Source organism: Schistocerca piceifrons, chromosome 9 (assembly GCF_021461385.2).
Source record: "Schistocerca piceifrons isolate TAMUIC-IGC-003096 chromosome 9, iqSchPice1.1, whole genome shotgun sequence".
NCBI lineage: Eukaryota > Metazoa > Arthropoda > Insecta > Orthoptera > Acrididae > Schistocerca > Schistocerca piceifrons.
This window is the reverse complement of record NC_060146.1, coordinates 166,325,300-166,348,089: the sequence shown is the minus strand read 5'-3', so window position 1 is coordinate 166,348,089 and position 22,790 is coordinate 166,325,300. Positions and strand designations below refer to the sequence as shown.

The 22,790-nt window shown below is 46.4% G+C and overlaps 1 protein-coding gene across 1 annotated transcript in view; it reads right to left on the bottom strand.

The window, feature by feature from the left end:
- The window catches only part of LOC124716812 (trichohyalin-like), a gene marked incomplete at its 5' end in the record, with an annotated part of 59,760 nt that extends 39,189 nt beyond the window's left edge, over positions 1-20,571 (bottom strand). Inside the window, one exon of the mRNA XM_047243362.1 lies at positions 16,308-20,571. Within this exon, the coding sequence (XP_047099318.1) occupies positions 16,308-20,571 (4,264 nt within the window). The remainder of the gene's footprint in view (positions 1-16,307) is intronic.
- Between the last annotated feature and the right edge of the window lie 2,219 nt (positions 20,572-22,790).

Below are 22,790 nucleotides of genomic sequence, written 5' to 3'. Positions count from 1 at the left end.
AGTATGCTTCGTCTATCAGAAGTGTCAGTCTCTCATTTGTGTACAGATTTTTCACATTCGGTACTCTAGTCAGAGACTACAGAGTTCTCTAAATATTGATATTATCAGTATAACCTGCTAATACGATAGTTTTGCAGACTTGCTAGAGGTACCTTGAGAGTTCTGCTCGCAAGTAGGTGTGAGATGTTGAACTGCATCTTACCTACTATGCAGTGGCTGCTCAAAAAGGGAAACCCCATTATCAGTAATGGCATCCCTCAACTGTCTGCACAGCTATGGGCCAAATTATTTTGATTACAGTGTCCTCCTTCATTCCTGTGAAAACTTAAAAATGTTGACCTGATATGTCGTTTTCCCTGCTTCGCCTTGCCGGCCAGAGTATTAAGAGGCCGTGTGTTCCCTTCCAGATCCAACACTCCTTTCAGCTTGGCGCCAGTGCCTCTCGCCTTCTGCTGGGCACCCGACAGAGGAGCACTGCACTGCATGTCTGCCTCTACTGGCCACATACCTTCTTGTGCCGACTATTTCGATTACCCGTGGTAAGTGTCTTCGTATTGTTTGGTTTTCTGTTTTATGTGAGAACAGCTGTGCCTTACTTCCATTCAGGTGGTGACTACCTGTGCTACCTATTTAAAAGTTTGGAAGTTAAAAGTAGTTTACTTAGGTTTTGACAACTTGTAGGGGAGCAAAGACTATAAAGGGTTCTGAAAGCTAGGTATAATTTTATGTTTTTAGCTGTGTCCATTGTCATTACTTAGAATGTGGTCATTCTCTGTATGTTCCTAACTATACCTTGCATAGAAACCACACTGCAGCTATAAGTAAGATGACACAGGAGGTAAGTGGTAGTTGAGAAGGGAGTGAGACTGCATTGTGGTCTGTCGGTCATATTATTGCATCTAACGATGGAAATACTATGACAATAAATTACTAGTCACAATATAGTGGAGATGTTAAATTGCAGACAGGCACAACAAAAGACTGTACAAACAAGCTATGTTCCTTCAAAGGGCTTCGTTCTGACACGCGCATGCACAAAACAGTAAATGATAAGAGAAGCAATACAGATGGGAGGGGGGAATAGGCAGGAGGCTGGGATAGATAGGGGGAGGGAGGGATAGCTGGGTAGGGGTGGGGGCAGTAAAGTGCTGCTTGTGGGTGCATACAGAGAGGAGTTGGAGGGAGGGTAGTGCAGCTAAGTGCAGTTGGGAGGGGAAAAGGGGTAGTGGAAATAGAGAGCAGTAAAAAGATAAGATTGTGGGTGCATTGGTGGAACAGATGTGTTTTTAATGCTGGAGTGGGAACAAGGAATGGGGTAGGTGGGTAAAGGACACTGAGTAATGGAAGTTGGGACCAGGAGGGTTATGGGAATGTAGGATACAGTGCACAGTGTGTTCTCACCTGCACAATTCAGAAAAGGTGGTGCTGGTAGGTAGGATCCAGATTGTGCAGGCTGTGAAGCAGTCATTGAAGTGAAGGACTTTGTGTTAGGCAACATGATCAGCAATTGGGTAGTCCAATAGATAACACAACTGCTTTCACAGGTAGTTCTGCTTGTGTGGGGTAGGTGATGCTCTTGACAGGACTGGAGCAGGCGGTGGTGGGAGGATGTATGGGACAGGCCTTGCATCTTGGTCTATTACAGGGCTATGAGTCATGAGGCAACAAAAATGCAAACAAAAGCTTACTTGTTTCACACTCTGGCAAAATCAATGAAAAATCCGGGATGGGATACAAAATACTATGGAAAGGTAAGTTGCAACTCACAATATAGTGGAGATGCTGTTCTGTTCATGGTGCGAATGGAGCGGTCGACTGCCTGTTGAATCCCTGGAACAGTTCTGAAGCAAATGCCACGAAGTGGGTCCTTCATCTTTGGAATAAAATCAGTCACAAGGACTGTAGTCATATTATTGTTCATTTTTGGAACATCACCTGTGACCAGCTTTGTGAAAGAAGCGGTGACACATTCTGTGCAACCAATCCATCATTTTGCAAGGCAATGCACAGACACATACCATGCAAGCTGTGGCTCTGTTCAGCCGATGGGACTGGGAAGGACTGTATCATCCACCATACTCCCTGGACTTTAGTCCTTGTGACTTTGATTTGATTCTGAAGATGAAGGAACCACTTCGTGGCATTCGCTTCAGAATTGTTCCAGAGATTAGACAGGCAGTAGATCACTCCATTTGCACCATCAACAGAACAGGCTCTGCTAACGGTATACTATGCCTTCCACATCATGGGCAATGGGTTCCACACAATGCTGGTGACTGCTTTGGACAGTAACAGGTGCAAACGTGTAACTCTTTTGTATCAGTTGTGAATAAATAGTTGCAATTATTTAAGTTACAACCCTCGTACCTGCTTAAAGGAAATCCCTTTAACTAAGGGCTCACCTTCAGAGGACGTTTTGTTTCCATGTAGAGAAGGAATTAGCATATTTCATCAAAATATGAGGTATTAGAGATAGTGAACTGCTTATTGGTGTTCACTCTGAAATTATTGGTATGTCAGAGCACCACCTAAAACAATTTGACAATTCAGAGGCTTCCTTTACCAGGATACAGATTAGCTGGCTGTCTTTCAAGGCATTCCTTGCAGGGTGGGGGAGTGGCTATGTACAAAAAAACAGTATTCCATTTGACTCCAGACGTATCACTGCACTGCACTGAACAGGTATTTGAATGCTGTGCAGGGACAGTTCAATTTAGTGAAACTAAACTACTAACTACTGTTGTTTATAGGTTCCCTAAGTCTGACTTCAGAGCATTTCCGCTCAAGCTACAGAGGTTTCTTTATTCACTTTGCAGGAAGTACCAGAAATTAGTTACATGTGGTGACTTAAGTATAAATTTTGTATTTGATTGTGCAAGAAATACGATGTTGGTAGATATCCTAAATTCATATGATCTGATGCAGATTGTGTTTATTCCAACCAGGGTGCAGGGGAAAGGTAGCACAGCCATAGAAAATATTTTTATTCATTTTTCATTACTAGATGGGCATTCTGTTAGTAAAAGGATGAATGGTTTTTCAGACCATGATGCACAAATTTTAACACTAAAAGGCTTTTGTACTCAAACAAATCAAATGTCACACACAATTAAAAACTATGTAGGAAAGCTAATGTAATGGCAACAAGATTTTTTAAACCTTGTTAAGGAACCAGAGTGGCAGCATGTTTATATTGCCAATAACATAGTTATCTATGTTTTCCTTAACACATTTCTCATGCTCTTTGAGAGTTGGTTTCGATTAGAATGTTCTAAATGGGGTACTAAAAGTAACAGGCAGCCTGGGCAGCTGACTAGTGGTACAAGAATATCATGTAGAACAAAGTGGGAATTACATCAAAATATTAGAAGTAGTCACTATTAAGCTACAGTAGCCCATTAGAAACAGTTGTGTAAGGAGCTTAAAATTGTTGTTAGGAAGGCAAAGAGTATGTGGTATGCCAATAGGACAGCTAATTCACAGGATAAAATTAAAACCATATGGTCAGTTGTGAAGGAAATGTCAGGTCAGTAGCAGAAGCTCAATGGTATAAAGTCAGTTCACAGTAAAAATATTTCTGGTAAACTCATTTCTGAGACTGATGTCTGACGTAATCTGTGATACTGACAAAGGGGAGATTAATTCAATAATTAAATCACTGAAGACTAAGGATTCTCATGGATATGATGGAGTGCCTAGCAGAATATTAAAGTATTGTGCTGCACGTGTTAACCTTGTAACTTTTCCTTTAAGAATGGTCAGTTTCCTGAATGATTACTTAGTAGTAAAGCTGCTTTATAAAAAGGAGAAAGGAATAATTAGGCAATTCAGGCCTATTTCTATGCCATCTGAAAAGGCTGTGTCTATGTAAGGGCAATTGATCACTTTATATCACACGATTTGTTTTCAGATATACAATTTGGCTTCAGAACTTGTTTAACAACTGAAAATGCTATATTATCTTTCGTCTTTGAGGTACTGGGAGGATTAAACAAAAGGTTTGAAATATTAGACATTTTTTTATTTAACTGAGGCGATTGTGTTGATCTCTCAATATTGCTCCAGAAGCTGGACCAGTACGGAATATGGGAGTAGCTCACAATTGGTTCTCCACTTACTTTGACAGCAAAAGTCCTTATTCACAGTGTTGAGAATGGCTGTGATGTGGGGTCTGATTGGGGTATGGTCAAATCCCACTGAGCTCAGTAACATGTCACAACAGTCAACTGCACCCATACTCAAACTGTAATCTACACTCCTGGAAACTGAAATAAGAACACCGTGAATTCATTGTCCCAGGAAGGGGAAACTTTATTGACACATTCCTGGGGTCAGATACATCACATGATCACACTGACAGAACCACAGGCACATAGACACAGGCAACAGAGCATGCACAATGTCGGCACTAGTACAGTGTATATCCACCTTTCGCAGCAATGCAGGCTGCTATTCTCCCATTGAGACGATCGTAGAGATGCTGGATGTAGTCCTGTGGAACGGCTTGCCATGCCATTTCCACCTGGCGCCTCAGTTGGACCAGCGTTCGTGCTGGACGTGCAGACCGCGTGAGACGACACTTCATCCAGTCCCAAACATGCTCAATGGGGGACAGATCCGGAGATCTTGCTGGCCAGGGTAGTTGACTTACACCTTCTAGAGCACATTGGGTGGCACGGGATACATGCGGACGTGCATTGTCCTGTTGGAACAGCAAGTTCCCTTGCCGGCCTAGGAATGGTAGAACGATGGGTTCGATGACAGTTTGGATGTACCGTGCACTATTCAGTGTCCCCTCGACGATCACCAGTGGTGTACGGCCAGTGTAGGAGATCGCTCCCCACACCATGATGCCGGGTGTTGGCCCTGTGTGCCTCGGTCGTATGCAGTCCTGATTGTGGCGCTCACCTGCACGGCGCCAAACACGCATACGACCATCATTGGCACCAAGGCAGAAGCAACTCTCATCGCTGAAGACGACACGTCTCCATTCGTCCCTCCATTCACGCCTGTCGCGACACCACTGGAGGCGGGCTGCACGATGTTGGGGCGTGAGCAGAAGACGGCCTAACGGTGTGCGGGACCGTAGCCCAGCTTCATGGAGACGGTTGCGAATGGTCCTCGCCGATACCCCTGGAGCAATAGTGTCCCTAATTTGCTGGGAAGTGGCGGTGCGGTCCCCTACGGCACTGCGTAGGATCCTACGGTCTTGGCGTGCATCTGTGCGTCGCTGCGGTCTGGTCCCAGGTCGACGGGCACGTGCACCTTCCGCCGACCACTGGCGACAACATCGATGTACTGTGGAGACCTCACGCCCCACGTGTTGAGCAATTCGGCGGTACGTCCACCCGGCCTCCCGCATGCCCACTATAGGCCCTTGCTCAAAGTCCGTCAACTGCACATACGGTTCACGTCCACGCTGTCGCGGCATGCTACCAGTGTTAAAGACTGCGATGGAGCTCCGTATGCCACGGCAAACTGGCTGACACTGACGGCGGCGGTGCACAAATGCTGCGCAGCTAGCGCCATTCGACGGCCAACACCGCGGTTCCTGGTGTGTCGGCTGTGCCGTGCGTGTGATCATTGCTTGTTCAGTCCTCTCGCAGTGTCCGCAGCAAGTATGGTGGGTCTGACACACCGGTGTCAATGTGTTCTTTTTCCATTTCCAGGAGTGTACAATATATTGCAGCTTCTTCATTTTTTTCGCCGGTATGTCTGTCAATCTTCTGTTTCAACCATTTGTGTTGTGTGACTTGTGGTCAACATGCACCTCCTCCTCTCTCTCTCTCTCTCTCTCTCTCTCTCTCTCTCTCTCTCTCTCTCTCTCTCCCTCCCTCCCCCCCCCTCCCCCCCCCCTCCCCCCCTCTCTCTCTCATTTCACCACTTGATAGCAAGGACTTTGTCAGTGGACTTAAACTTAGTTTTTCCTTGTTTTAATTTCTTCTGCAGTTTTGGCATGTTGTGCCTATTCTTATGATGAGTGCCACATGTGTCTGTTCCATGGTTGTGAAGCCAGAGGAACAGGTCTGGGCTGGAGTACCAATTATCTACATACAGAATATGACCCCGTTCCAAATGTGGTCCCATAAGAGCTGCCCCTATGTTGCCACTTTCTCCCAAATTGTGGAACCAAATTTCTGTTGTTGCACTTGTATATACAGTAAAATCCAAAATATATCCTCTCTGACAGTCAAATGTGTTTATTCTGAACCTACTTTGCTTGGTTGGAATAAATTGCTTAAAAGATATCGTCCTTTAAACAGTAAGAGGCTTTCATCTATATGAAGCTTTTGATGTGGGCAAAATGAATTGGGAAACATCTTATGAACTTTGTCAACAATTGTCGTAATTTTAAATAGACTGTCACCTCCAGTACTTGCAGAGTTATCACTGAAGTGTAACATTCTCAGAAGTGGACAAAAACGGTCTTGGGGCATAATTTCACTGAAAACTGTTGTTCAAAAGTGTGTCTCTGGACCAATAATCACTTACTTGCAACTTTTTAACTTGTGCCACTAGAAGGAAAATAGCAACAAAACAATACTTTTCCTCAAATCCAGTGCCTTTCAACTTCGACAGTTGATAATTTAGATTCTGTTGTATTTTCTCTGGTGTAAATGTAAAAAAGATTTGTTTAGTCTTCAATAAATTGCAACAGTTCTTGAGACATAAATATCACAAAAAATGAAAGAATGCTAGGGTCAGTATCTGATTGACATTTGTGACCTTAACTCAAGTCATTGAAGTAATAGTTTAATGGCTGGAAATCAGTTTCTTTCCAGTCAAATGTCACTTTAGCTCACTCTTTCCTGAACAATTTCACTATCACTTTCTGATTCCTCAAATGCACAGGAACTGCTGACTGTAATTCTTGGTCTCGCCTCTGATGTAAAGGGCTGAGGACAACAGCTTTGAGATTCTGTTGGAGACTAGTCGCTACTAGCAATGTCAGAGAATTCAGTCACTGCCACTCTTAGTAAGCATATCTGGGATTTCTTTGTGTGTGCAACCACAGCAATGTGACATTTCTCAAATAGAGTACAAGAAAACTGACAAAAACACAGGAATCAGTCGAATTCTGCAAAGAGGGAACACGGCAACAAACAAATATGCACTCTCGAACTAGACTGTCAGACCACTGAACAGCGACTGGAAGAGCAGGGCAGAAAGACAGATCTGCATGTTTACACACCTGTAGTGATCAGGTAGCTGTGACTCAGTGCACCTAAACTCGTCCCTAGTGGTGGAAAGGACCGTGGCTTGGTACGCGTCAACATGTCCTTAGCGCTGTAGGGAAGACCCAAGGCCTGCACTTACGCAAGTCAGGTGCACCAGGGGAATGGCGAGGTATGACGAGTTAACATGTCCCTAGCAGTCAAAGGATTAAAAAGAATAGCTCAATGTAGTCATAGGATCAAGCAACACACATCTTTCATGCCCCACACCTGATTTGTGACAAATAACCTGTAGCTGTCATCCTGCAGTCAAATAGTCTACGCATTGTCTCGAATTGTGAATCAATAAAATAGACAGAAATACAAAATAAAAGTTAAATGAATAATTTAATAACAAGGGTTGATTCTAATGTCTGTAAGTGATGTATGTGACTGAGAATAGTGTTGAATATTGTTTATTCAAGAAAGGAAATCTCAAAGAAATGGGAAATGGTCTTAAGATATTCAGCTAGAATACAGACAACAAATACCCTTATCAAATGCGGTAGAGTTACGTTGAGGGCACTACAAGAATGGCAGCAAAATTTCCAAACTAAATAATCATCAAAATACCCAAAAACTCAGCCCATTGTGTAATCACAATACATGAACATTCACCGCCTCATAACATGATGATTCACAAATCAAGTGATGCAGAGGATAGTACTCATACTCTCGTCTATTCTTAGTTCCGTAATTTTCAGGATTTTGTTCCATTGAGCTGGGTAGGAACTTGGTGAACAATATGCTTCCATTGGTTTCTGTCCAGATTTAGCTTTTCCCTCTCCACTACATCCCATCTTACTCATCTCCTCTTGAGATCTTCCTTAACCTGATCTGTCCATCTCTTTCTAGGCTGCCCAACTGGTCTTCTTTCGTACCTTCATCTCCAAATAGTAGTGTGGAGTTAGTCGGGTGCATTTGCTTCACATGACCGAACCACTTCAATCTCAAAGCACTCGTCCTCTCCTCTGTAGTTAATGTCACCTGCAGGTCTCTCCTAGTTTTTTGTAGAGCTGACCCAAGAAACTTCATTTCACATGCTTTTGACTCCCTTCTCTCTCACTTACAATACAGGCCTCTAGACTATACATTATGATTGGCAGGAGACAAGTTTTACACACAGTCTGTTTGGCTCTGTGAGGGACTTCCTTGTCCCAGATTAGATTTCAACTTGGTGGAAGAAGCTAGATCCTTTTGTTATTCCGTTTAAGACTTCTAGTTTGGAACTTCCAGTGTGTGATATGATGATGCTCCCCAGATAATTGCAGCTTGTCACACATTCAACCTTCTCCCCTCCAGTATTATGTGACAAGATGTGGGTGTCCTCATCTTCATTGGCACTGTCTTGTTCCTACTCACAGTTAACTTAAATTTCCTAAATTTTGTGTTCCAGTAATGTAGTCTCCTCTGAACCTCTATTTCCATCTCTCCCCAAATGGCAATGTCATCAGTAAAAACAAAAGCATTGAGATCTCCATTTTCTACTTCTTTCACTTCTTTCACTTCTTTCACTTCTTTCACTTCTTTCACTTCTTTCACTTCTTTCACTTCTTTCACTTCTTTCACTTCTTTCACTTCTTTCACTTCTTTCACTTCTTTCACTTCTTTCACTTCTTTCACTTCTTTCACTTCTTTCACTTCTTTCACTTCTTTCACTTCTTTCACTTCTTTCACTTCTTTCACTTCTTTCACTTCTTTCACTTCTTTCCTGATTGTTTCCATAAGTGTAATGAAGAGTAAAGGGGAGAGCAAACTTCCTTGCTGAATACTTCTATTTGTCTTTAACCATTTTGATCTTCCACCACCTACTTGTACACTGCAGTTATAAGAGTCAAGGTGCACAAAAGAGAAACAGTAATTGTCAGAGACAGAAAAGGACTTGGAAGAGCAGTTGAATGGAATGGACAATGTCTTGAAAGGAGGATATAAGATGATCACCAACAAAAGCAAAATGAGGATAATCGAATGTCGTCGAATTAAATCAGGTGATGCTGAGGAAATTAGATTAGAAAATGAGACACATAAAGTAGTACATGCGTTTTGCTCTTCAGAAAGCAAAATAACTGACAATGATCGAAGTAGGAAGGATATTAAAGTGCAGACTGGCAATGGCAACAAGTGTTTCTGAAGAAGAGAAATTTGTTAACATCGGGTATAGATTTGTGTGTCAGGAAGTCCTTTCTGAAAGTATTTGTGTCGAGTGAAGCCATGTGTGTAAGTGGAAACATGGACAATAAACAATTTAGACAAGGAGAGAACAGAAGCTTTTGAAATGTAGTGCTGTAGAAGGATGCTGAAGATTAGATGGGTAGATCATGTAGCTAATGAGGAGACACTGAATATAACTGGGGAGAAGAGAAATTTGTGATACAATATGACTAGAAGAAGGGATCGGTTGGTAGGACACATTCTGAGGCATCATGGGATCACCAACTTAGTACTAGAGTGAAGAGTGGGTGAGGGGAATAAAGATGAATACAGTAAGCAGATTCAGAAGGATGTGGGGTTCAGTAGTTACTTCGAAATGAAGAGGCTTGCACAGAATAGAGCAGCAAACCAGTCTTTGGTGGTGTTGGTGGTGGTTGTTACCTTTAGGCCAGAGGCTGGTCTGCCTCCTTCCAGAACTCCACACACTGTCAGAATTGATTCTTTGAGCACTTCACTCTAAAAGTCCCAATCACCAGTTGACTCCTGTAGTGTCCCACTAATATCAGCTTTTCTGTTGGCTGAAGGCTATCACCCACAAAAAATGAATCATTCTTAATGCTACAGAAGTGATTAGTCATCTCGACCACTTTTCAGCCCTAAACTAATATATTACAATTAAGTTTAAATAAAATAAAATAAAAAATATATGCATTTGGTTACATTTAGGTCATTTATAATGAATATAAGTAATAAGTATAAGTAATAATGGGTTCATAAATACATGAGCCAGTAGTCTTGTAAAAGTGCACTCATGTTAAATGACTACATGTTATTGCTAAGTATTATTTAAACAATTATTTATGCATGCTTGACAGAAGTCTCTCTTGGTAGTCTTCATAATAGTGATGTCAGCGAACACAAGCAACTGACCACGTTTAAATTGCTATGGTTTTTAATAGCACTTGCAATCAACGTTTAAAGTATGTTACTGGCTAAATAGTAAACTGTGCATAAAATAACTGCATAGTATGACAATGTACGGTATTGCTGCTGCGTTCATTTGCCATGTAAATGAGGAGAATACAGAGTTCTGATAAGCTTTTACATAATGAAAAAGATAAATAAGACACTGTAAATCAATAAAATATACAGGTATGAAGCTTTCAGAGATGATAGCTATAGTGCAGTGCTATCGTCTTAGCTGCCATAAAAAGTTAATTCAAAGGTTCATTGTGGTATATGTTTATTCCATGTGAATTTTGGTGTCTGTAGTTTTAAAGTTATTGAAATATTGTTGTGTTGTTGGATGGAAGTTATTTTTCTGAGAACAGATGTATTCAGATTTGCTTTAGTACTTGATGTGAATTATTATAGACTCTCAAAGAGCTGTAAAAAGCTACATTTGTCTGACACTCCACCATGTCATGGAGCACAATCTCCTGCATAGAGGCCATGCAGATGATAGCCATCAAAATTCCCCATACTGTGATTTTCCTTATTTTTGACAATACTACCATTCTTTGTACGTGGACTTGCTCGTACTGGTCACCCAGGTGGGAGCCAGACCTACTGCAATGTGCCCCGAGACCTGGGCCCACTAGCATTCAGCCAACAATTACATTGTACTTTGTACCAGTACTGGGCAGCTGATTACTTCACCTAAATATGCATAACCTTACCTCATCACAGCTAAAGTAGCAAATTAGGAAATAAATAATTCCTGAAGAATGTTCAAAGTACCATTCCAGGAAGTGAATGACTGTAAGTGCCATTAATACAGAGGCAGCAGTAATATTTCTAGTAATAGAACTGCAGTCAACAAAAATTATTTGTGATTTCTTGTAAGTATTTTACAAGAGAATAACAAAATGAAAGTCAATGAAAGTCTCATTATTGACTACTGATTCCTACTCGGCTCCTTTCTTGGGTCCAGGTGGTGTGAAGTTTACAGTAGAAATCTCCATTCTGTTGAGAATGAAGCTGCATCAACAACAGGTCTTAGTGTTTTAAAACAGACAAATGTGACTCATCTTTCAGATGAAGTGTGGCATTACATACATCTGACTTGGTCTTCCCATCTTCCCACTCTCCTCTTTTGAATAAATTGACATGTTCCCATTCTTATTTTTCAGAAAAAGAATTTTTAATGGCTACTAGAGATGGATGAATGTGATATTTCAGAAGAATCTTTGATTTTAAAGAAATTTTAGCTGCTTGGGAATGGCATCAGATGGGTTTGTAACTTCAGCTGGCTCAAAAATCTCGTGTAGATCTGGAACAAAAGCCTAGCTCTCCTTCCTGTATTTCTTTATAACTGTAAAATCTGTCTGTTGGAAAAGCTGTGCTCACTCAGGAAAAACTTGTGTTCCTCTTCAAATTATTCCAGGCTAAGTGGAGACACGACACTCGATGCACGGAAGTTGAAAGTACAGTGTGAAGCACTATTGGGTACAGACTGTGCAATCTGTTGATGAATTTTTAGGACCCTTTTTACATTATTTGGCACTTGGAACAGTTGTAGGGTCATGCAACAGTGCACTGAGAACACAGTAACCCTGAAAAAGTATTCTGTGAAATGATTAGCACTCGGAATGTTTTCCATTTCCACTCCTCATTTTATTACAGCATTACCACTGTTGGAAAAAGTCACACACCTACATCACCAAATGCCCTTTTGCCTTTAAGGAGCTTAAGCCTACTGCGTAAGTACTTCAGGGGACACTTCACCTCTAAACTGCAGAATTGACATTGATCTGTGTTACTGATTTGCAGAAGGCAGTGAAAACTGATTAGAGGTTAAGTGATGCAAATAAATGGTGCACCAATGTTTTGGTGTAAGAAAATATTTACTAGAGAAATTTGGACTGCTTGTTCATAAGAAAAACATCTTTCTTTGAATAATAATACAAAATACTATGGTTTGAGCTGGGCTACAAAACATAATTGTGCAGAAAGATAAATGCTTCTAGGTATATTAGATTCACTCATGTGGTAAACAGTTAAAGGAATAACCTATTGAACAAATGAAGACATTTTTTTAATGAAAGCCACTTTTAGACAACTTTCATGCATGAAAATTTAAGGATGTGTGCCACTAATTCCTTGCAAGCATGTTCTGATTCAGTTTATTCAAACAGAAAATGATTTTGAAATAATTTTCAGTTTTGTCACATAACTGACCACTGACAATCACTTTTTCCTTTCAGATTTCTGACGTGCATGCAGTATGTTTTTTATAAGCCTGACAAGAGTGTGTTGCACCTGTGATATATCATATCTGGGAGCTACAGAAATGACTCAGCTTACTGACAATGTAAGCAAAAGCTTGTGTATTGACATTGATAAAGGACTTCAGGTTCAAGTATCAAAGTTGGCTGTCTTCTGCTGAAGTGACCATCTCAACTTTCATGGAATTTCTTAATGAAGTCATTACTTTCTCATTAATCTTTTAAAAAGAGAAATTGAAATTATCTTGTAGGCAGGAGCTAAATTACAGCCAGTACATTATTGTACCTAAGCATTTGTTATGTATGTTTTTGATGCAATATTTCAAGTGAAATGACTTCAGGAGCACTGGGAAGGTACGATTGATCTATTTCAAAGATGTGGAAGAGAAGATACATCATTGCTGGTTGATACATTCCTGAGGATAATAAAATAGGTTTGTCAAGGCTTCTTACATTCCACCTTAAATTGAACATTTATGCTAGTACCTCAAGGTTCTTGACACAATCTGAGAAAATGTGCCTGGAGAGTGCATTTAATTTGATTAAAGTAATCTGGAGAAAATGGATGTGTTACCAGAATTTTCAAATTTTCGTTGGTATGTGAAGTATTTGCACTCTGTGGAATATTGAGAAGTGGCATATCTACTGCATACAGTGGTGAACAGGGAGGGATTCAGTTTTAAGAATGATGTAAGAAAGAGATTAACTGTGAAAACTTGAAGGAAATAAACTGATGAAATTGTTTGCATGTGAGCATCATAACTAGACGCGTGTATGGCAGTATTTCATGGATTACATGATTGTCATAGATTATGCATGTGTTGCAGGTTTATACTTTTATGAAGTACTAAATCACACATAAGATTTTACCTTGATATGCTTACATTATAAACAAATTAAGCATTTCATTTGAACATTGAAGATACCAAATCTGCGATAAAATTTTTAGTCTTTCTACTTGTAAGCATATTTTCAAACATTGACAAGCATTGGTATCTTCAGTTCATTATCTAAGGCAGCTACCATGTGTTGTCTTTCAAATTCCTCTCTTCCAGTTGTATGGCTTATTCTGTTTTTATGTGATGTTGAAATATTTGACGGCTGCTGTAAATATATGCTGTATTAATTTTACCTTGAGTCACTGGAATCTGATACTCAAAATAACTTAAGTATACATGGTTTTTATCTGTGTTTAATGTTGTGTGAACAGTGTATATAGTACACATGATGGTTTTATATTTTGCATAAATATGAATATAAAAATGAAATTACAAACATCAATGAAATGCTGATTTCATTTTCCCTTGCACACTCGGTTTCCTTACCCACGTTACAGCACAATTCTGTTTATCCTTAGTTTAAAGTCTGTTCTTTCTTTCTTCAAACCTGTTTTATGCAGCCCATCATTAATTCTTCTCCTGTGCTAACCTCATCATCTCAAAGTAGCACTTGCAACCTACGTCCTCAATAATTTGTTGGATATATTCAAATGTCCGTCTGCCTCTATAGTTTTTGTCCTCCACAGCTCCCTCTAGTACCATGGAAGTTACTCCCTGATGTTCCCCCTGCGGGTCTGGGGGTTAGAATAGGCCCGAGGTATTCCTGCCTGTCGTAAGACACAACTAAAAGGAGTCCCTCCCCTTAAGGGGGTAGTTTGCGCCTGCGTCCGGAGACAGACGGTTCCATGACTTCCGTTTGTGGTCATTTTGGTTTTTCACTTATTCTTGTTTCTTCCTCCCTTTGTTTGGTTCCTTTCTCTGTCCTTTTCCCTCTCACTGTCTTCCTCCTCCTCCTTGCCTCCACCTCAGCGTTTGAGACAGTCTGTCCTTTCTCTCCCTATCTCCCTTCTTTTTTTGTCTTCTTCTTTCCTCCCTGTGCGTGCCTGAAGGCCGGCCCACGCATTCGCACGCGTAGCCGGTGACGGGGTAACGTGTAATTCCCCACCCTGGGTAGACAAGTAGACAAGTAAGGCACGCACGTACCCCCTGGTAAAGGCCAGGCCCGGGGAGGGGTGATAGCCTGAGCTGACACCTTCCGACCATGCCAATTGGTCCCTCCATCAGTTTTTCGGGAGGTGTGACATGAGGTGTAAACATTCACCTAAGGCGGGAGTGCCCTCTGAGTGGGTCTCCACAAGGAAGGAGCTCGCCATCGGAGATGCTGGCAATCGTGGGGGATTCCTCTGCAATGGATTTCTCTTCTTCTCTCTTGACTCCTGCCCAAAAACGGAAACTTGACCAGCCACCAGTGACAAAAGTACTACTGCCTGCCCCAAAGTTCCTCGTAGTTTCTCAATCTGAGGACGGGAAGGATTTTTCACTTGTCAACCCTTTCGTTATCCAGAAGGGCGTAGATGCCATAGCTGGATCTGTCAAGTCTTGTACCAGGATGCGTAATGGTACCTTGTTACTAGAAACTGAGAGCGCCTTTCAGGCACAAATACTGCTTTGGGCCATACTCCTGTACACGTTCCCTGTCCGGGTGGAGGCTCACCGCACTTTGAATTCGTCGCGTGGTGTGGTATATACTAGCACACTCGACGGATTGCCTGGCGAGGAGATTCAGTCTTTGCTCGCTAAGCAGGGCGTGATGGCTGTCCATAGGGTCATGAAAAAGGTCAACAATGACCTTGTACTGACCTGGACACTTTCCTTGACATTTCATAGTGTTCAGCTGCCGTCGCGCATCAAAGTGGGCTATGAGGTTATTTCTGTTCGCCCCTATGTCCCGACACCTACGCGCTGCTACCAGTGTCAGCATTTTAATCACACTCGCCAGTCTTGTTCTAATGCGGCTAAATGTCACTTGGGACAGGGATGCCCATGAGGGTGACTGTCCACCTCCGTCTCCTCGTTGTGTGAACTGTCAAGGTGTCCATGCAGCGTCCTCTCGCGACTGTCCCATGTACAAGGAAGAACGCTGTATACAGGAATTTCGGGTCAAAGAGAAAGTGTCCACCTCGGCTACTTGCAAGCTATTTGCTAGTAGGAAGCCCACGCTGCTCCCAGCAGGGAAATACAGTACTGTCCTCGCCTCGCCTCTCCTCGCACTACCAGGGAGATGGCGACGCAGACATGCAATCTGACCTTAAGCACTACAGTTGTCGGTTTGGCCAGTGCTAAGATTGCCCGGTCAACGTCTCCTCTTCCTCCTGCCATCCCTACGACACAAGCACCTTTATCAGCTTCTGCCAAGGCAAAGACCCAGAAGTCAGATGCACGGGCCTTCAAGAAGGAACTGTCCTGTGCAGACTTCTTACGCACCTCGAACTCCCAGCCATCGACCAGTACTTCGACTAAACGACCTTCCAAGAAGGCTCATAGGAAGCAAAGTTCACCTTCTCCGTCACGGCGCGTTTCTTCTCCTGTGCCACCCAGCAGTTGGCGCCCCAGGCCATCATCCGTTTTGCCTGGCCGCACTGCTGGTAGCCGAACATCTGGCCGTTCACCGGTGGAGAATGCTCCCCCTCCCTGCCATCTTAACAAGACCCCCCCCTGCGGGTCCGGTGATTAGAATAGGCCCGAGGTATTCCTGCCTGTCGTAAGAGGCAACTAAAAGGAGTCACACCCCCTCAAGGGGGTCGTTAGCGCCTGCATCCGGAGACGGACGGTTCCACGACCTCTATTTGCGGTCATTTTGCTTTTTCACTTCTCGTTTCTTCCCTCCTTTGGTTGGTTCCTTTCTTTGCTCTTTTCCACCTCACTGTCTTCCTTACTCTTTCCCTTGCCTTCTTCTCGTTGCCGTCTTCTCGTTGCCGTCTTCTCGTTGCCGTCTTCTCGTTGCCGTCTTCTCGTTGCCGTCTTCTCGTTGCCGTCTTCTCGTTGCCGTCTTCTCGTTGCCGTCTTCTCGTTGCCGTCTTCTCGTTGCCGTCTTCTCGTTGCCGTCTTCTCGTTGCCGTCTTCTCGTTGCCGTCTTCTCGTTGCCGTCTTCTCGTTGCCGTCTTCTCGTTGCCGTCTTCTCGTTGCCGTCTTCTCGTTGCCGTCTTCTCGTTGCCGTCTTCTCGTTGCCGTCTTCTCGTTGCCGTCTTCTCGTTGCCGTCTTCTCGTTGCCGTCTTCTCGTTGCCGTCTTCTCGTTGCCGTCTTCTCGTTGCCGTCTTCTCGTTGCCGTCTTCTCGTTGCCGTCTTCTCGTTGCCGTCTTCTCGTTGCCGTCTTCTCGTTGCCGTCTTCTCGTTGCCGTCTTCTCGTTGCCGTCTTCTCGTTGCCGTCTTCTCGTTGCCGTCTTCTCGTTGCCGTCTTCTCGTTGCCGTCTTCTCGTTGCCGTCTTCTCGTTGCCGTCTTCTCGTTGCCGTCTTCTCGTTGCCGTCTTCTCGTTGCCGTCTTCTCGTTGCCGTCTTCTCGTTGCCGTCTTCTCGTTGCCGTCTTCTCGTTGCCGTCTTCTCGTTGCCGTCTTCTCGTTGCCGTCTTCTCGTTGCCGTCTTCTCGTTGCCGTCTTCTCGTTGCCGTCTTCTCGTTGCCGTCTTCTCGTTGCCGTCTTCTCGTTGCCGTCTTCTCGTTGCCGTCTTCTCGTTGCCGTCTTCTCGTTGCCGTCTTCTCGTTGCCGTCTTCTCGTTGCCGTCTTCTCGTTGCCGTCTTCTCGTTGCCGTCTTCTCGTTGCCGTCTTCTCGTTGCCGTCTTCTCGTTGCCGTCTTCTCGTTGCCGTCTTCTCGTTGCCGTCTTCTCGTTGCCGTCTTCTCGTTGCCGTCTTCTCGTTGCCGTCTTCTCGTTGCCGTCTTCTCGTTGCCGTCTTCTCGTTGCCGTCTTCTCGTTGCCGTCTTCTCGTTGCCGTCTTCTCGTTGCCGTCTTCTCGTTGCCGTCTTCTCGTTGCCGTCTTCTCGTTGCCGTCTTCTCGTTGCCGTCTTCTCGTTGCCGTCTTCTCGTTGCCGTCTTCTCGTTGCCGTCTTCTCGTTGCCGTCTTCTCGTTGCCGTCTTCTCGTTGCCGTCTTCTCGTTGCCGTCTTCTCGTTGCCGTCTTCTCGTTGCCGTCTTCTCGTTGCCGTCTTCTCGTTGCCGTCTTCTCGTTGCCGTCTTCTCGTTGCCGTCTTCTCGTTGCCGTCTTCTCGTTGCCGTCTTCTCGTTGCCGTCTTCTCGTTGCCGTCTTCTCGTTGCCGTCTTCTCGTTGCCGTCTTCTCGTTGCCGTCTTCTCGTTGCCGTCTTCTCGTTGCCGTCTTCTCGTTGCCGTCTTCTCGTTGCCGTCTTCTCGTTGCCGTCTTCTCGTTGCCGTCTTCTCGTTGCCGTCTTCTCGTTGCCGTCTTCTCGTTGCCGTCTTCTCGTTGCCGTCTTCTCGTTGCCGTCTTCTCGTTGCCGTCTTCTCGTTGCCGTCTTCTCGTTGCCGTCTTCTCGTTGCCGTCTTCTCGTTGCCGTCTTCTCGTTGCCGTCTTCTCGTTGCCGTCTTCTCGTTGCCGTCTTCTCGTTGCCGTCTTCTCGTTGCCGTCTTCTCGTTGCCGTCTTCTCGTTGCCGTCTTCTCGTTGCCGTCTTCTCGTTGCCGTCTTCTCGTTGCCGTCTTCTCGTTGCCGTCTTCTCGTTGCCGTCTTCTCGTTGCCGTCTTCTCGTTGCCGTCTTCTCGTTGCCGTCTTCTCGTTGCCGTCTTCTCGTTGCCGTCTTCTCGTTGCCGTCTTCTCGTTGCCGTCTTCTCGTTGCCGTCTTCTCGTTGCCGTCTTCTCGTTGCCGTCTTCTCGTTGCCGTCTTCTCGTTGCCGTCTTCTCGTTGCCGTCTTCTCGTTGCCGTCTTCTCGTTGCCGTCTTCTCGTTGCCGTCTTCTCGTTGCCGTCTTCTCGTTGCCGTCTTCTCGTTGCCGTCTTCTCGTTGCCGTCTTCTCGTTGCCGTCTTCTCGTTGCCGTCTTCTCGTTGCCGTCTTCTCGTTGCCGTCTTCTCGTTGCCGTCTTCTCGTTGCCGTCTTCTCGTTGCCGTCTTCTCGTTGCCGTCTTCTCGTTGCCGTCTTCTCGTTGCCGTCTTCTCGTTGCCGTCTTCTCGTTGCCGTCTTCTCGTTGCCGTCTTCTCGTTGCCGTCTTCTCGTTGCCGTCTTCTCGTTGCCGTCTTCTCGTTGCCGTCTTCTCGTTGCCGTCTTCTCGTTGCCGTCTTCTCGTTGCCGTCTTCTCGTTGCCGTCTTCTCGTTGCCGTCTTCTCGTTGCCGTCTTCTCGTTGCCGTCTTCTCGTTGCCGTCTTCTCGTTGCCGTCTTCTCGTTGCCGTCTTCTCGTTGCCGTCTTCTCGTTGCCGTCTTCTCGTTGCCGTCTTCTCGTTGCCGTCTTCTCGTTGCCGTCTTCTCGTTGCCGTCTTCTCGTTGCCGTCTTCTCGTTGCCGTCTTCTCGTTGCCGTCTTCTCGTTGCCGTCTTCTCGTTGCCGTCTTCTCGTTGCCGTCTTCTCGTTGCCGTCTTCTCGTTGCCGTCTTCTCGTTGCCGTCTTCTCGTTGCCGTCTTCTCGTTGCCGTCTTCTCGTTGCCGTCTTCTCGTTGCCGTCTTCTCGTTGCCGTCTTCTCGTTGCCGTCTTCTCGTTGCCGTCTTCTCGTTGCCGTCTTCTCGTTGCCGTCTTCTCGTTGCCGTCTTCTCGTTGCCGTCTTCTCGTTGCCGTCTTCTCGTTGCCGTCTTCTCGTTGCCGTCTTCTCGTTGCCGTCTTCTCGTTGCCGTCTTCTCGTTGCCGTCTTCTCGTTGCCGTCTTCTCGTTGCCGTCTTCTCGTTGCCGTCTTCTCGTTGCCGTCTTCTCGTTGCCGTCTTCTCGTTGCCGTCTTCTCGTTGCCGTCTTCTCGTTGCCGTCTTCTCGTTGCCGTCTTCTCGTTGCCGTCTTCTCGTTGCCGTCTTCTCGTTGCCGTCTTCTCGTTGCCGTCTTCTCGTTGCCGTCTTCTCGTTGCCGTCTTCTCGTTGCCGTCTTCTCGTTGCCGTCTTCTCGTTGCCGTCTTCTCGTTGCCGTCTTCTCGTTGCCGTCTTCTCGTTGCCGTCTTCTCGTTGCCGTCTTCTCGTTGCCGTCTTCTCGTTGCCGTCTTCTCGTTGCCGTCTTCTCGTTGCCGTCTTCTCGTTGCCGTCTTCTCGTTGCCGTCTTCTCGTTGCCGTCTTCTCGTTGCCGTCTTCTCGTTGCCGTCTTCTCGTTGCCGTCTTCTCGTTGCCGTCTTCTCGTTGCCGTCTTCTCGTTGCCGTCTTCTCGTTGCCGTCTTCTCGTTGCCGTCTTCTCGTTGCCGTCTTCTCGTTGCCGTCTTCTCGTTGCCGTCTTCTCGTTGCCGTCTTCTCGTTGCCGTCTTCTCGTTGCCGTCTTCTCGTTGCCGTCTTCTCGTTGCCGTCTTCTCGTTGCCGTCTTCTCGTTGCCGTCTTCTCGTTGCCGTCTTCTCGTTGCCGTCTTCTCGTTGCCGTCTTCTCGTTGCCGTCTTCTCGTTGCCGTCTTCTCGTTGCCGTCTTCTCGTTGCCGTCTTCTCGTTGCCGTCTTCTCGTTGCCGTCTTCTCGTTGCCGTCTTCTCGTTGCCGTCTTCTCGTTGCCGTCTTCTCGTTGCCGTCTTCTCGTTGCCGTCTTCTCGTTGCCGTCTTCTCGTTGCCGTCTTCTCGTTGCCGTCTTCTCGTTGCCGTCTTCTCGTTGCCGTCTTCTCGTTGCCGTCTTCTCGTTGCCGTCTTCTCGTTGCCGTCTTCTCGTTGCCGTCTTCTCGTTGCCGTCTTCTCGTTGCCGTCTTCTCGTTGCCGTCTTCTCGTTGCCGTCTTCTCGTTGCCGTCTTCTCGTTGCCGTCTTCTCGTTGCCGTCTTCTCGTTGCCGTCTTCTCGTTGCCGTCTTCTCGTTGCCGTCTTCTCGTTGCCGTCTTCTCGTTGCCGTCTTCTCGTTGCCGTCTTCTCGTTGCCGTCTTCTCGTTGCCGTCTTCTCGTTGCCGTCTTCTCGTTGCCGTCTTCTCGTTGCCGTCTTCTCGTTGCCGTCTTCTCGTTGCCGTCTTCTCGTTGCCGTCTTCTCGTTGCCGTCTTCTCGTTGCCGTCTTCTCGTTGCCGTCTTCTCGTTGCCGTCTTCTCGTTGCCGTCTTCTCGTTGCCGTCTTCTCGTTGCCGTCTTCTCGTTGCCGTCTTCTCGTTGCCGTCTTCTCGTTGCCGTCTTCTCGTTGCCGTCTTCTCGTTGCCGTGGCGTTTGAGACAGTCTGTCCTCTCTCTCCCCCTCTCTCTCTTCTTTTTTCTCTTCTTCCTTCCTCCCTGTGCGTGCCTGAAGGCCGACCCACTCGTTTGCACGCCTAGCCGGTGACGGGGTAACGCGTAATTCCCCGCCCTGGGTAGACATCTTCTTTTTTCTCTTCTTCCTTCCTCCCTGTGCGTGCCTGAAGGCCGACCCACTCGTTTGCACGCCTAGCCGGTGACGGGGTAACGCGTAATTCCCCGCCCTGGGTAGACAAGTAAGGCACGCACGTACCCCTGGTAAAGGCGAGGCCCAGGGAGGGGTGATTGCCTGAGCTGACACCTTCCGACCATGCCGATTGGTCCCTCCATCTGTTTCTCGGGAGGTGTGACCTGAGGTGTAAACATTCACCTAAGGCGGGAGTGCCCTCTGAGAGGGTCCCCACAAGAAAGGAGCGCGCCATCGGAGACGCTGGCAATCGTGCGGGATTCCTCCACAATGGATTTCACTCCATCTGTCTCGACTTCTGCCCAAAAACGGAAACGTGACCAGCCACCAGTGACAAAAGTACTACCGCCTGCCCTAGATGCCATAGCCGGATCTGTTAAATCTTGTACCAGGTTGCGTAACGGTACCTTATTACTAGAAACTGAGAGCGCCTTTCAGGCGCAAAAACTGCTTCGGGCCACACTCCTGTACACGTTCCCTGTGCGGGTGGAGACTCACCGAACTTTGAATTCGTCTCATGGTGTGGTCTATACTAGCTCCCTCGACGGATTGACTGACGGAGATTCAATCATTCCTCGCTGAGCAGGGCGTGACGGCTGTCCATAGGGTCATGAAAAAGATCAACAATGACCTTGTACCGACCCGGACACTTTTCTTGACCTTCGATAGTGTTAAGCTGCCATCGCGCATCAAGGCGGGCTACGAGGCTATTTCTGTTCGCCCCTATGTCCCGACACCTACGCGCTGCTACCAGTGTCAGCGTTTCAATCACACTCGACAGTCTTGTTCCAATGCGGCTAAATGTGCCACTTGTGGCAGGGATGCCCATGAGGGTGACTGTCCACCTCCGTCTCCTCGTTGTGTGAACTGTCAGGGTGACCATACCGCATCCTCCCGTGACTGTCCTGTCTATAAGGAAGAACGCTGTATCCAAGAAATTCGGGTCAAAGAGAAAGTGTCCACCTCGGCTGCTCGCAAGCTATTGGCTAGTAGGAAGCCCACGCTGCTCCCAGCGGGGGAAATACAGTACTGTCCTCGCCTCGCCCCTCCTCGGACTATCAGGGAGGTGGCAACCCAGACATGCGATCTGACCTTCAGCACCACGGTCGTCCGTTCGGCCAGTGCTAAGATCGCCCAGTCGACGTCTCCTCTTCCTCCAGTCACCCCTCAGACACAAGCACCTTCTTCAGCTTCTGCCAAGACGAAGACCCAGAAGTCAGATGCACGGGCCTTCAAAAGGAACCGTCCCGTGCAGACTTCCTACGTACCTCGACCTCCCAGCCTTCGACCGGTACTTCCACCAAACGTCCTTCCAAGAAGGCTCATAGGAAGCACAGTTCTCCTTCTCTGCCACGGCGCATTTCTTCTCCTGCGCCACCCAGCGGTTGCCGCCCCAGGCCGTCATCCGTTTCACCTGGCCGCACCGCTGGTAGCCGAACATCTGGCCGTTCACCGGTGGAGGAAGCTCCCCCTCCCGTCCATCTTCCCAAGATGGCCGATGAACCTATAGACCCAGTGGACAATGACTGTCCGCCTACTGATAGCGGCGGCAGTGCTCGCTCGAAGCCAGGCCCTCAGCGGCCTTCGAGGTGACCCCTTCTTTCATCTTCCTTTTTTTTCTTACGATGGCACTTATTCACTGGAATATTCGCAGCATTCGCTCCAACCGAGAGGACTTGAAGTTGCTGCTCCGCTTGCACCGTCCGCTCGTCGTAGCCCTCCAGGAAACGAAGCTACGCCCATGCGATCAAATTGCATTGGCACACTACACCTCTGTGCGTTTTGACCTACCCCCCCGTGGTAGGTATCCCGGCTCATGGAGGGGTTATGTTGCTGGTCCGGGATGATATTTACTACGATCCCATCACGTTGCACACCGGCCTGCAGGCAGTTGCCATCCGCATTACTCTCCCCACTTTTACATTTT